Source organism: Papaver somniferum, chromosome 3 (assembly GCF_003573695.1).
Source record: "Papaver somniferum cultivar HN1 chromosome 3, ASM357369v1, whole genome shotgun sequence".
Classification (NCBI taxonomy): Eukaryota; Viridiplantae; Streptophyta; class Magnoliopsida; order Ranunculales; family Papaveraceae; genus Papaver; species Papaver somniferum.
In genome coordinates this window covers 36,621,676-36,634,673 of record NC_039360.1, presented here as the reverse complement: position 1 = coordinate 36,634,673, position 12,998 = coordinate 36,621,676, and the positions used below count along the sequence as shown (strand labels likewise).

General features: G+C 33.6%; 1 protein-coding gene across 1 annotated transcript; it reads left to right on the top strand.

Annotated features, from left to right (window-relative positions):
- The first annotated feature begins 3,887 nt into the window (after nucleotides 1–3,887).
- LOC113355863 lies at nucleotides 3,888–6,425 on the top strand. The gene is made up of 3 exons (XM_026598834.1): nucleotides 3,888–4,596; nucleotides 4,751–4,938; nucleotides 5,608–6,425. The coding sequence occupies exons 1-3, from the start codon at nucleotides 4,005–4,007 to the stop codon at nucleotides 6,238–6,240; spliced, it is 1,413 nt and encodes a 470-aa protein (XP_026454619.1). The 5' UTR covers nucleotides 3,888–4,004; the 3' UTR covers nucleotides 6,241–6,425.
- The last annotated feature ends 6,573 nt before the right edge of the window (nucleotides 6,426–12,998 follow it).

The following is a 12,998-nucleotide window of genomic DNA, read 5'->3' as shown; positions in this document are numbered from 1 at the left end:
ATTTATTCTATCTCCTATCTTGAGAAAAAAAGTCATATTGCTATATAGACTTCGATTATACAAATTTGTTATTTCGACCCGAGTTTATCTCGCTTATCTATTTCTCGAAATATGTGTTGGTAATATTTCGCTTTGTCCAATTTCATCTTTACTCGTGACGAAAGTCATGTTGATTATTTCAATAACTTGAAAATCGCTTTGATGAAAAATAGTTTGTGAATAACAACTATATAACATCCTCTAAGAAAATTTCAATGATTGAAATGAGAGTTTAGAACATGTAACCATCTTTGGATATAAGCATAGTGTGTTTTCACATTTGTGTAGAAGTCCAAAACCGGGAACCCAAAGTATGCCTACCCGTATGCATACTGGCGGTTGTTGGAAATCCGGGACAGTATGCGTACCCGTACGCGTACTGGCGGAAAGTTCACGTCCGTGAATTTCTGCTAGAGTTTGGAAGTGAAAACAAACTCAATCCGGTCATACTTAGGTAGGTTACCTTCTAAAATCTGTTTGTTCATGAACTAAAACATTTATATATATTAAGGAATGCAATCTTTGCGAACCGTGGATATAATGTTCATGAATCGCTTCGAGTGAATCAAAACCGATTTTGCTTCAATTATGTCTTGTATACTTCTATGAGATCTAAGAAATTGAACAACTCTCCAACTAGTTCATTTGAGTCATTTGAACTAGTTATGATGAAGATGAATAAGGTTGATATGAAAGTGTTCATATGGCTAACCATTGGTTGAATATTGTTGAACCAACTAAGTGTACACGTTTAGGTACGGTTACTCATACCTAAATAAAGTTACATTTCATGTGTGTATAACAAGCTAAGTTCGATCTAACGGTTGAAAGATATTAGCTTGAATCTAATCAGGTTTTCATCTAACGATGAATATTGAATGCTTTGTTACCAAGGTAACTTAGATTGCAAACCCTGATTTAGAGACTATATAAAGGAGAACTCTAACAACTGGGAAACCTAATCCCCATACCTCTTGTGTGATACTAGTTGTGTAAGTTAGAGTCGATTCTCCTTTAACCTTAGGCTTCTCTCGAGACCCTGTAGGTTAACGACTTGAAGACTTCATTGGGATTGTGAAGCCAGACCTAACTATTTTCATTGTATTTGCGTGATCTGATCTTGTTGTTGCTATCGTGATTGAGTGCAATCGTAAGATTGGCTTAAGATTTATATCTCTGATAGGAAAGATAGAAAAGTAGTCACAAACACCTTCGTCTCATCGTTTGTGATTCCACAATATCTTTTTTCGCTAGTCGATTAAGATTATTGTGATGTGGTTAATATTTCTAGGCTGTTCTTCGGGAATATAAGTCCGTTATATTAATTGGTTCCTGTTCACCTTGATTTATCAAAAGACGGAACAAAACTCGTAGGTATTTATGTGGGAGACAAATTTATCTATTCCTATAGACTTTTCTGTGTGAGACAGATTTGTTTATTAAAGTATTCGACTTTTGGTCGTAGCAACTCTTGGTTATGGTTGAGATCAACTAAGGGAATCAAGTGCGTAGTATCCTACTGGGATCAGAGACGTAAGGAGCGCAACTGTACCTTGGATCAGTGTGAGATTGATTGGGGTTCAACTACAGTCCAGACCGAAGTTAATTAGTTTGTAGTAGGCTAGTGTCTGTAGCGGCTTAATACAGTGTGTGTTCAATCTGGACTAAGTCCCGGGGTTTTTCTGCGTTTGCGGTTTCCTCGTTAACAAAACTTCTGGTGTCTGTGTTATTTCTTTTCCGCATTATATTTTGTTATATAATTGAAATATCACAGGTTGTTTGTTGAGTCGATCAATTGGTAAATCCAATCTTTGGTTGTTGATTGAAATTGATTGATCCTTGAACATTGGTCTGTGGTACCATTCAAGTTATCTCTCTTATATTAAATCGGGCTCGCGGGTTATTATTTGTTTGATTGCAGGTTGAATTGAGAGATTGAGATATAACTCTTTGATATACTTTTCATATGATTGAGTCTGACTGTCTAGTTGATTCTCTTGAAAGTATATTGGAGTTAGTCCATACAGGTTGCTAACCGAAATATTGGGTGTGGTTGTCAGACCCCCACTTTTTCAGTTGGGTTGCTTGGGAGAGAGCTTACAAACGTAAAAAACCAGGTGGGAAGGGAATAAGAAATCTTAGAGCCAACAACAAACCAATGATAGCAAAATAGAGTTGGAGATATTATAAAGAAAAGGAGGTCTTATGGAGAAAACTCATCTAGCACAAAACTAATATTGAAAAAGATGATATTTTCCAAACAAAAGCTACACAGTTTTGGAAAGGAATAGAGAAGTGAAATGCTCTTGCAAATTGGAACTTGGAAGTAAGAATCGGTGATGGTCATCATATAAAGTTTTGGATGAACCCTTAGTTTACACATATTTCATTATACTCTACGCACAAGATGGCATTCAAATCTACAGTTCAGAAAGATGCCAACGTTGCAAACTTAATACACAATGGTAATTGGAATATACAACTGACTCATACCCCTAATGAGGAGGTGAAAGTAGAGTTACAAAAAATTATGAAATTAATTGGAGATCCATCCACTTTTCGAAACTTGTCAGATTCCATCTGCTACCAGCTTGCCTCCAGTTACACAACAAAAGGAGGCTACAACTGGCTCACACAACAAAAAGGTACCTATGGTAATGAATTCAAGTATGCATGGAAAAAATAGCTCCTCCTAATGCATAATTATTAATCTGGACTGCAATTCATAACAATATTCATACAATAAACATCTTGAACAAGAGAGGATGTCAGATTCAATCAACAAAATGCATTCTCTGCAATGCTGAAGATGAATATGTGAATCACATGCTACTTCTATGCCCATTCTCCAAATCCATATGGGACCATTTTGCTCACTCTCTCGATTTAAGTTGGGTGCACAAAACAGATTTCTATGAACAAATTAAGAACTGGATACAAACTCCTGCAAGAATATGGCTAAGATCTGATACATACTGTCTTTCTCTTTATGTTGGGGCTTTAGGGAATGAAAGAAATTGGAGGATTATGCCTAAGAGAAAAGGTCGGAGAAAGAAAAATGATCATCCATATCGGGTCATGCGACAAGTCGGTTACGTCCCAGAAAAACCCCATCCCGGTGATGAACCATTCTTTAAAGTGTTAAGGGAGAAGTGCAACACGTCCCAAAAATCTATTGGCGTGGTTTACTTTCCAAAGCCAGAAACTTTTCGGTGGGGCGATAGTCGTGCTCGTAGAGTTGATTTGACTCTTTTGGACGAGGTAACCGAAGGTCATGAATTTCACGATAATTACATGTCACGGTACTCCGGGGTTGCTCATCCTCGTGTAATTCGGGAAGAAAATGTTCAACTGGTTAAGAAGAAGATGAACACCGCGAAAGACCCAAAAAATCTTAAGAATTTTGTAAGTATTGTGTATCTCTTATTGTTTTAAGATTATATTGGATTGCAGTATTTTATAACTATTCAAATTAAGTATTGATTTTCAGAATCTATATGTTGGGCTTGTAATATGCTGGAATTCAGAATGATTTCTCAATCACCTTATAATAAAATTTTATTCCTATCTTTCAGGAAAAAAAAGTGTTTCTATCTCGATGACAAAAAAAAAAGATTCTTTTTTTTTGATAAAAATAATAATTATTACATGAATCTAGTTGGAAACCTACGGATTTCGAGAAATGAAATACTTTCGTATAAAAACAACAACGAAAAAACCGGTGATCAGTGTCCTCGAAACTCGCTTTTCAAAGTTCAAACATCCGATTTGGGTGTGAATATCGGAGTTCCAGCTGATGAAGTATACTAGTTATTAAACACTGATCATAAAGGAAAAGAAGAAAAGGGAAAGAAACAGAAAAAAAGAGACAAAGAGTTGTCATATTCATTCTTATTCTTTCTTTTGTTTTCTAAAATCCCCATTTTCCAATTCAAGAAAAAAAAACCCCTAGAAATCTGATAATAATGTCTTGGTTCTCATCTCTCACTAATCAATTCAATCAAGAATCAGAATCAGATTCAGAAGAAGATCTCTCACAACAACTTCATCATATACAACTAAACAGTCCTTCAGGTGGTCATGACGGTGACCCTGACAGCGGCGGTGGTGGTGGAGTAAAAGTAAAAGAGAATTTAACAGAGATTAGAAAATCAATAGGTCGTCAATTACTCGGAGTTGCTTCTTTTTTAGCTCCACCACCTCAATCATCATCATCAACCGCCACCACCGCCACTACGTTTGATTCGTCATCATCATCAACCGCCACCACTACCACTACGACCGATTCATCATCTTCATCTCATAGTCTTGTTGGTGGTATAAAAAGTGATTTTGCTGAAATTAGTGGTAGTTTAAAATCTGGTCTATCTCTATTTTCTTCGAATAAAGCTGTTAATGAGATCTCTAGGTTTGCTACTACTTTACTTCAATTTCCTAAAGATGACGGAGAAGATGAAGTTGCTGGAGTTAATCAAGAGGTTTTGGAATTTGTGAGAATCATGTCAAGTCGACCTGAATGTTGGACTGAATTTCCCTTGCCACTCCATCATTATAATGGTAATTTTGTACTAATCTTGTTTAAATTACTCTATTATACGTTTAGTAAAGCATGATTTTGATTCTTGAAAGTCATTTTAACAAGTGATTTGAACTATAAAACATGTCTAACACATTACACAACATTGTTCTTGCGCATTGCCGGTCTTTGCAGATTTCCATATGTCAGGAGCCCAAGAACTTCATGCGTCAACTGTTGAGGAACTGGCTCCGAGTTTAGCAGATCTTCGGTACAAGCTTTGCCCAAATTTCATGAGTGAAGATCGCTTTTGGATGATATACTTCATTATGTTGTATCCACGGCTAAGGGAGAGTGATGCAATGCTATTAACAACTCCCCAAGTAAGAGTTACTATATTTAGATTTTTATGTTTTATGTGATTGGATACTTGTGGGTTTATGCATTATTCGTGTGGATAAGTTAAATGCATAATGATTACACATTCAAGTTACATATTGAGGATGTGAGTAATTTTTAGGGAAGGAATTGCCTAGCGAGAAACTAATGCTAGGATAGAATCTGCTACTAAAGATCAGGGTCAAACTAGGTGTTTTGTACCACAAGGTCAACAACAAATAATAGGCCTCTCCCTAAAGGAAAGAAAGACACAAGCTCTGGGGTTGCAGATTCTTTTAAGCACGCATTCTTCTGCCAGCTTCTTTATGACACAACATTTTTGTATGCCCAGCTTATCTAGCTGTCCCGAAAGAATATTTTGCACAAAACTAGTTCTATGGAAAGGAATAGGATAACACAATACATTTTTGTATACCCAGCTTATCTAGCTGTTGCGAAAGAATACTTTGCACAAAACTAGTTCTATGGAAAGGAATAGGATTCTTGGGGGAAACCAAATGATGTGTGGACCGTGGACTGTGGATATGTTAAAAATTCTACAAAATATTTGGAACACAGTACTTCTTTCACTTTAAATCCCAGATAGCGAACATATACATACACTTGGTTTTTGTTGGCATTTACTGTTCCTTAAAGTTTCAATTCTATTGTAGATTGTTGAAGTAAGAAAGGTTTTATTGCAAAACCTACAAAACAAATCAGATGCAGCACTACAGGGCTCTATTTCTGAGGTTGATGATGTTGAAGGGAGCAATATGGATAGTAACAATAGAGGGGAGTTTGGCACGGTTCTGCAGAAGAAGGTTTTGGCTGAGTCGACATGTCAGGAAAATGTTGATGAACAGGAAAATGTCGATCAGTGGTTAGAAGAGGAAGATGTTGAAACTGGAACTTCATTAGCTTCCCTGAGACAACTTGGAAACGACGAAGATGTTTCATTCAGTGATCTTGAGGATGATGATAATGATGCTTCAACTTCACCAGCACATAAAGCTCAAAATGCACAGGGTTGTTCACCCAGTAATTCTAATGACTGGTTTCAATTAAGTGAAAATTCTGCTTCAACTTCACCAACCCGTAAAGCTGAAAATGCACGGGATGGTTCACCTGGTAATTCTGGTGACTGGGTTCAACTAAGTGAAAATTCTGACAATGGGAATGCTAGCAGAAGTAGAGCTGCTGGCTCAACTATTAGGGAGAAAGATTCAGAAGGTGAGGAATCAAATGACTGGTTTAATATTGATGATTTCTATGCGGATAGTGTCGGTAATCGGGGCCGGTCCTAACATAAACTGGCCAAAGTTGAACTTTGGGTAACATATTTTTAGGGGCATCACTTTTATTTATTTTTTTGTTAAGATACATTGGATTAGTGATGTAAATGTTTAACAAAAAAGTCAAAAACTTTTTTAAGGGTGTATTTGATTTATAGATAATAGAGAATCTGTATAAATCTGTGGTATTCAAACTAGTTATATCAATACAAAATTTCTTTAGAACTGGTTTTTTGGTAAAAGAATTGAATACCTCCTTCGTATCCTTACCCAAGACCATAAATCCAACTACTCTACTGTTGAATTCAGACCAATAGCCTTAGTTAGTACCTCTAACAAGGTCGTGTTGAATTCAGACCAATAGCCTTAGGTAATACATCGTAGCAAAGCTAATGGCCAATAAAATGAAGGATATTAAAATAGACACGTCAAAGCATTATGGAATTTTCTAATTGATATTATGAAAAAACTTGGATCGAATGGAATTTTCTAATTGATATTATGAAAAAATTTGGATTCTCGAAAAATAGGTACAGTTTAGTTTTCAATGTATTTCAGCAGCATCCCTATTTGTTCTTTTGAATGGTTCGCCAACTGATTTTTTTTAAGGCAACAAGAGGATTTAGACAGGGAGATCCTCGATCTCCCTATCTTTTCCTTTTATGCATGGAGTCCATGTCTAGGGATTATCTTAGATGCTGAAGAGGGAGGATACGTTAAAGGAATAGAAGTTTCTAGATGTGCTCCATATGTGAGCCATCTCTTATTTGCAGATGATTGTACCATCTTCTGCAAAGCCGATATAAAAACTTGTCATAAACTAGTGACTCTTTTTAAGGATTTTGGAACAAACTAGTGACTCTTACATTTGGTATCCAAAATGTTGAAAATTTTAATTTTGCAATGATAGCAAAGATGTGATGGAGATTGAAAGAAAAACCAGATTTTCTAGGGGGCGAAAATTCTAAAAGCAAAATATTGCCTAAATTTTGATATACTTCATACAAACTCTAAAACCAAAGATAAGAATAGTTGAGTGTGGAAAGGGATACATAGTGGAGTTGAGCAGATTAAGAAAAACTGTAGATGAGAAATCGAAAATGGAAAGCTAATCGATATCCGGGAAGATCAGTGGATACCAAATGTCATTTCTCCACTCCAAATGCCAACCACATCTACGGATACTTGAAAATGGTATGCAATTAATCAATGACTGGAAGATGACATTTTCTTAGTGTTTTTTCTTTTCTTAAAAAAAAAGAACGGATGGAAAGACACGTGGAAAGAGATCATATTCGTAATATAAAAAAGAAACAATGGATAATGAACCCACATAATATTGGATATATATTTTTGAGATCGTCAAAGTACTCTTCTATACAACCAGGTTCACGGACTTCTAGTCTAAATATATTGATTGTGGAAGAGATAAGAGATAAAATCTACATACATATTGTTCAAAAGTCTTTGCCTTGGAACTACTTCTAGTTGTATTGGGTTTAGTCCATAGAGGTTGCGAACGAAAAAGTTGGTGGTGTACTTGGTACCCTCTCGTTTTCAGTAGAGATTACTAGTTATCCTGGAATAACTTGAGTTGGGGAAAATGACTAAGAGTTAAATCGGTCTTCTAAAGGAATTTAATAGTTGCATGCTGGAAGATGACATCTGCTTAATGTTTTTTCTTTTCTTAAAAAAATGGATGGAAAGACACGCGGAAAGAGGTCACATTCATAATATAAAAGAGAAACGATGGATAATGAACCAACATTATATTAGATATTTATTTTTTTAGAATATCCAAGAACTCTTATACACAACCAGGTTCACGGAGTTTTGGTCTAAGCATATTGATTGTGGAAGAGATAAGAGATAAAATCTACATACATATTGTACAAGGGTCTTTGCCTTAGAACTATTTACAATTGTGCCCTCTCATTTTCAGTTGCCGAACGAAAACGTTGGTGTTTACTTGGTGCCCTCTCATTTTCAGTTGAGAAAATCAGATTACTAGTTATCTTGGAATAACTTGAGTTGGGGAAAATGACTAAGAGCTAAATCAGTCTTTTGGAGGAATTTAAAAGTTACAAGTTGGAAGATGACATCTTCTTACTGTTTTTTCTTTTCTTAAAGAAAAAAGATGAAAAGACAAGCAGAAAGAGGTCATATTCGTAACATAAAAAAGAAACGATGGATAATCAACACGTAGTATATTGATAACAAGGCTCAATCAAAAATAAGATATTTATGCCTTTTAAACATAGATATATACATACATATGGAAAACTTTATAAATGGATAGATAGTCGTTGGAGGCCTAAGAAGTTTGATTATATAAATCCGTCCAACAACTAATTATTGTCTCGGATTAGTAACTATAGTAGATAAATCACTATTGGAGATTTAAGAAGTTTCTTCCGTTCAATAGCTAATTATTTTCACAGATTAGTAATTTTAATAGATAGATATCCGTTGAAGTCCTGAGAAGTTTGGTTACAAAAACCTGTTCAACAACTAATTATTCTCTTAGATTAGTAACTTTAATAGATAATTGTCATTGGAGTCTTAAGAAGTCTGAATTTTGTCATTCAGCAGCTAATTATTCTTTCAGATTAGTAATTTTAATAGGTAGATAGTCGTTGGAGTCATAAGAAGTTTTGATTACAGAAATCCGTTTGACGACTTATTATGTTTTCAGATTAGTAACTTTAATAAATAAATAAACGTTGGAATCCTAAGAAGTTTGATTTATACCGTTTATTAGCTAATGATTCACTAATATTAGTAACTTTAATAGATAGGTAGTCATTGGAGTCATAATAAGTTTGATTACAGAAATCCGTTCAACAACTAATTATTCTATCAGATTACTATTTTTAATAGAAATATATATAGTCGTTGGAGTCATAAGAAGTTTGATTACAGAAATCTATTCACCAGTTAATATTCTCCCAAATTAGTAAGCATAATATATAGATCGATGTTGGAGTCCTAAGAAGTTTGATTATATAAATCCGTTCAGCAACCAATTTTTCTCTCAAATTAGTAACTTTAATAGATAAATCACTGTTGGATTCTTAAAAAATTTGATTTCTACCATTCAACAACCAATTATTCTCTTAGATTAGAAATTTTAATAGATGGATAGTCGTTGGAGTTCTAAGAAGTTTGATTACAGAAATACGTTCAATAACTAATTATTCTCTCAGATTAGTAACTCTATTAGATGGATCGTTGTTAGATAGAGTCGTAATAAGTTTGATTACAGAAATCCATTCATCAACTATTTGTTCTCTCAGATTAGTAATTTTAATAGATAGATAGCTATTGGAGTATTAAGCAGTTTGATTACAAAAATTTGTTCATTATATAATTATTCTCTCAGATTAGTAACTTTTATAGATAGATTGTCGTCGGAGTTTTCAGAAGTTTGATATATGTCGTTCAACAACTAATTATTCTCTTAAATTAGTAATTTTAATAGATAGATTGTCGTTGGATTGCTAAGAAGATTGATTACAGAAATCCACTATGCGGCTAGTTATTCTCTCAAATTAGTAATGTTATTTGAAAACTTAGCACAAAAGACATTGCTTGCAAGTAAGTTGCTATATATTCTCCCTTCAGTAGTAGCTTCTATTTACGCTTTGTTTTATTAGGCTTAATTTGTGACATGATATGCTTATTTACCAAATACAACATCATAGGAATACAATTCAAGTTTATCAAAATTTCCAAAACAAACGAGTCAAGCTAGAAAATACATCTCTGAGTTATTATACAGATATTTAGACTGTTTTTATATCTTTACTAACTTAGATTCAAGTTAATGATATCAATACGATTATTTAGCAAGTTCGGCATAAGGTTTATGAGAATTTCCAAAACAAGTGAGTCAAGTCCCATATATAAAAATATATTAGAAAAAAAGTCTCATACATATTAATATGTTTTTAAATATTATACTACCTCCATTTATAGAAAATAGGCTAAATTGAAAAAGTGATAGTATCTGTTTTACAATAACAGAGGGAGTATTTAATGATCCACAAGTTAAAAAAAATATGTATTCTTATCGATTTTCGCGGGTTGTGTGGGCTATATTGCCCAGACATAGACCACCAAAAATTCTATACTATAAGAGTGAGAACTACTCTGAAAAAGTGGTTGTGGGAGCCAACTACCTGAGATGTGATTTATATTGGAAAAAAACTCGTAAAAGTGCATCAACCTACGATGAGTCTTTCAAGAAGAAACATTATAGTAAGTTTAGATAAGTTACAAAGGACGACAATGCCAAAGAATTGTTTTTTTTTTATTCGGAAGATCAGATAAGATAATCTCCCATTTCTCCATGAATTGGAAGGGGTCTACCATGGTGTTCAGGGTGTTTTCGAGAAGGGGTTCAGTCCAATTATCGTTAGAACTGACTAAAAAATCCCTGGTAAATTCATGACCGGTGTGTGCTACCAACCAAGGAGGAGGGAGAATAATATATGCGTCTACTTGACAGTAATCAGATAACTTGAAACGTAACCAGTGAATTTTTAATTTATTTCTGTCGTATTTACATATTCTTTGAATATTTTTCTTATGTTGATTGTGCAGACTTAGGGTCATCTGAAAATTTTAAAATGTGTAGTATTTCTTCTTTTGGATACCAAGATCATGCTTAAGGTCCTAATAGGAATTCTGCCAATATTACATCATGCAAGTACCAAAATTTCCTAGGTGTGGAGTTTGAGAGAGATATTTATGAGATGATATATTTTATGAATATTCACAAGATACTTTCCTCTTATTCATGGGTTGTGACCTTTCTGATATTTGCATCATGCAAGCAGGGAAATATGATGTCTAAATAAAATATGACTACCTACCACATCTCCTATAACATCAGGAGTTTATAATTAATACTATGAATATAATTAAACCACCTTTTCAATTGTCTTTAGTATTTGATGTCTAAACTTCAAGATAACAATACAAAAACTATCAGAAATAGGCAATGTACTGGTGCACAATATATCTTCTGATTACGAGGTCACGAAAGCGTTAAATTAAATTCATACAAAGATTATACCAAAGTTACCTTTAGTTACAGAGCTCACCCGAGTCTGTGATATAAAATTTTGAACAAGTTGTTTTAAGACGAAGTGAACCTGGAACAAATGATATATAGTGAGTCAGATATTAATAAATAGTAACAATAACTAAATTGTGTTGGGATTATATATTTAAAACATAAGTTTATTTCCTAATGAAAAATATTTTTAATAACAATTGAGTTTTTCATAAAGAAGATTTAATGATCGTTACATGTTTTGTAGTTTTAATGGTGTCAACTACAACATAATAACATTTCATTAAACATGTTGAAACTCTTGATTATGAATCAGAATTTTTGTTGGAAAACCAAATAAGAGTTGAGTTTTATTTTATGTTTTTGTTAAAGAAAAAAAGAGTTTGTGAAAGAAAACAATGTGTGAGCATCAATTTTTTTTGTAAGAGTGATTCCGAGCAAGAATGAAAGTGTATTAGTTTCACATCCTCTCACCATGAAAGAGAGATTGCGTAAGAGATTGAATTCTCTTGTTTTATCCTGGGGATGACGCGACATCGAAGAACTGCTTGTACAATCTTGGGCAGAATCGCGATACGTCTTAAAAAGAGCGACCTAGTCCGCGACTTGGCTTTATTTTATTATCGTTTTGCAGGAATAATTCTGCAGTTATTCCAAGAAGAAACTTTTTAAAGTATTTTGGAAAACTGCATAAGGTAGCTTAAAAAATCTAACGAGTGGAAAAATTACTCCAGATTGAAAAAAAATTTCCTGATTTTTGTGTAAATATTTTGAATTTATGTGTTACATGAAATTTGTAGATCAAGAACTTTTCTTCAATTTTTTTTCTTCAAAATTTCAATTTGGATCATCTTACATCACAAAATCTCTTCCTCTTTGGCATCAACGTCTTGGGCATCCTATGCTTCGCACAATTCATAAAATAATTAGGAATCATTCACTACCAGTCTCTAGTTCTTGTTTAGATTTTTGTCATTCTTGTCATCTGACTAAAAGTAAGAAACTCTCTTTTCCAATAAGAAAAACTCGTTATGAAAGTTTAATTGTATCAGATTTATGGGTCTCTCCAACTCTTTCTAGAAATGGTTATCGTGATTATTTGCTGCTTTTAGATGCTTACTATCATTACACATGGCTATATCCCCTAACTAGAAATTTTGATGCTTTACCCACTTTTATTAATTTTAAAAAGAAAATTAAAAATCTAATTGATCTCAAAAATTAAGGTGTTTGATTTAAGATTTTTTCGTGGTTGTAATAATGAGGTTCAAACTCTCGGACTTGTGAAGATTAAATTTAAAGATTTAATAAAATTATATACAAAATTATTAACAATGGGTGCGAGAGGTAACAAAGACACTAGATTCCACTATTATGCAAAATTGAATGATAAATATTTCAAAACGCTATTCAATTCTTAAATCCTTTTTTATCTTTAATTCACTATCAATCATACAGATTCTCAAACATTATTTGCAAACCTTAAGCATAGATTATCAAGAGATTAAACCAAGCATAACCTATCAAACTGAATAACAAATAATTAAGACAATCATTCAAACAATTTAAAACTCTGCAAAAGCAGCGATTAGGTGAATTATATAATTAAATGAAATAGTTACCCATTCATGTTGCATGAATAGCTTCCTCCATAGCCTTGGTTACGAGGGAATTAGCTCATCATAGTATA

Excerpts from the sequence above, each read along its gene's own strand:
- LOC113355863 (XM_026598834.1), top strand. The coding sequence starts at position 4,005 with ATGTCTTGGTTCTCATCTCTCACTAATCAATTCAATCAAGAATCAGAA. Across the intron at positions 4,597-4,750 it reads GCCACTCCATCATTATAATG|ATTTCCATATGTCAGGAGCC; the intron begins GTAATTTTGTAC and ends CGGTCTTTGCAG. Across the intron at positions 4,939-5,607 it reads TGCTATTAACAACTCCCCAA|ATTGTTGAAGTAAGAAAGGT; the intron begins GTAAGAGTTACT and ends ATTCTATTGTAG.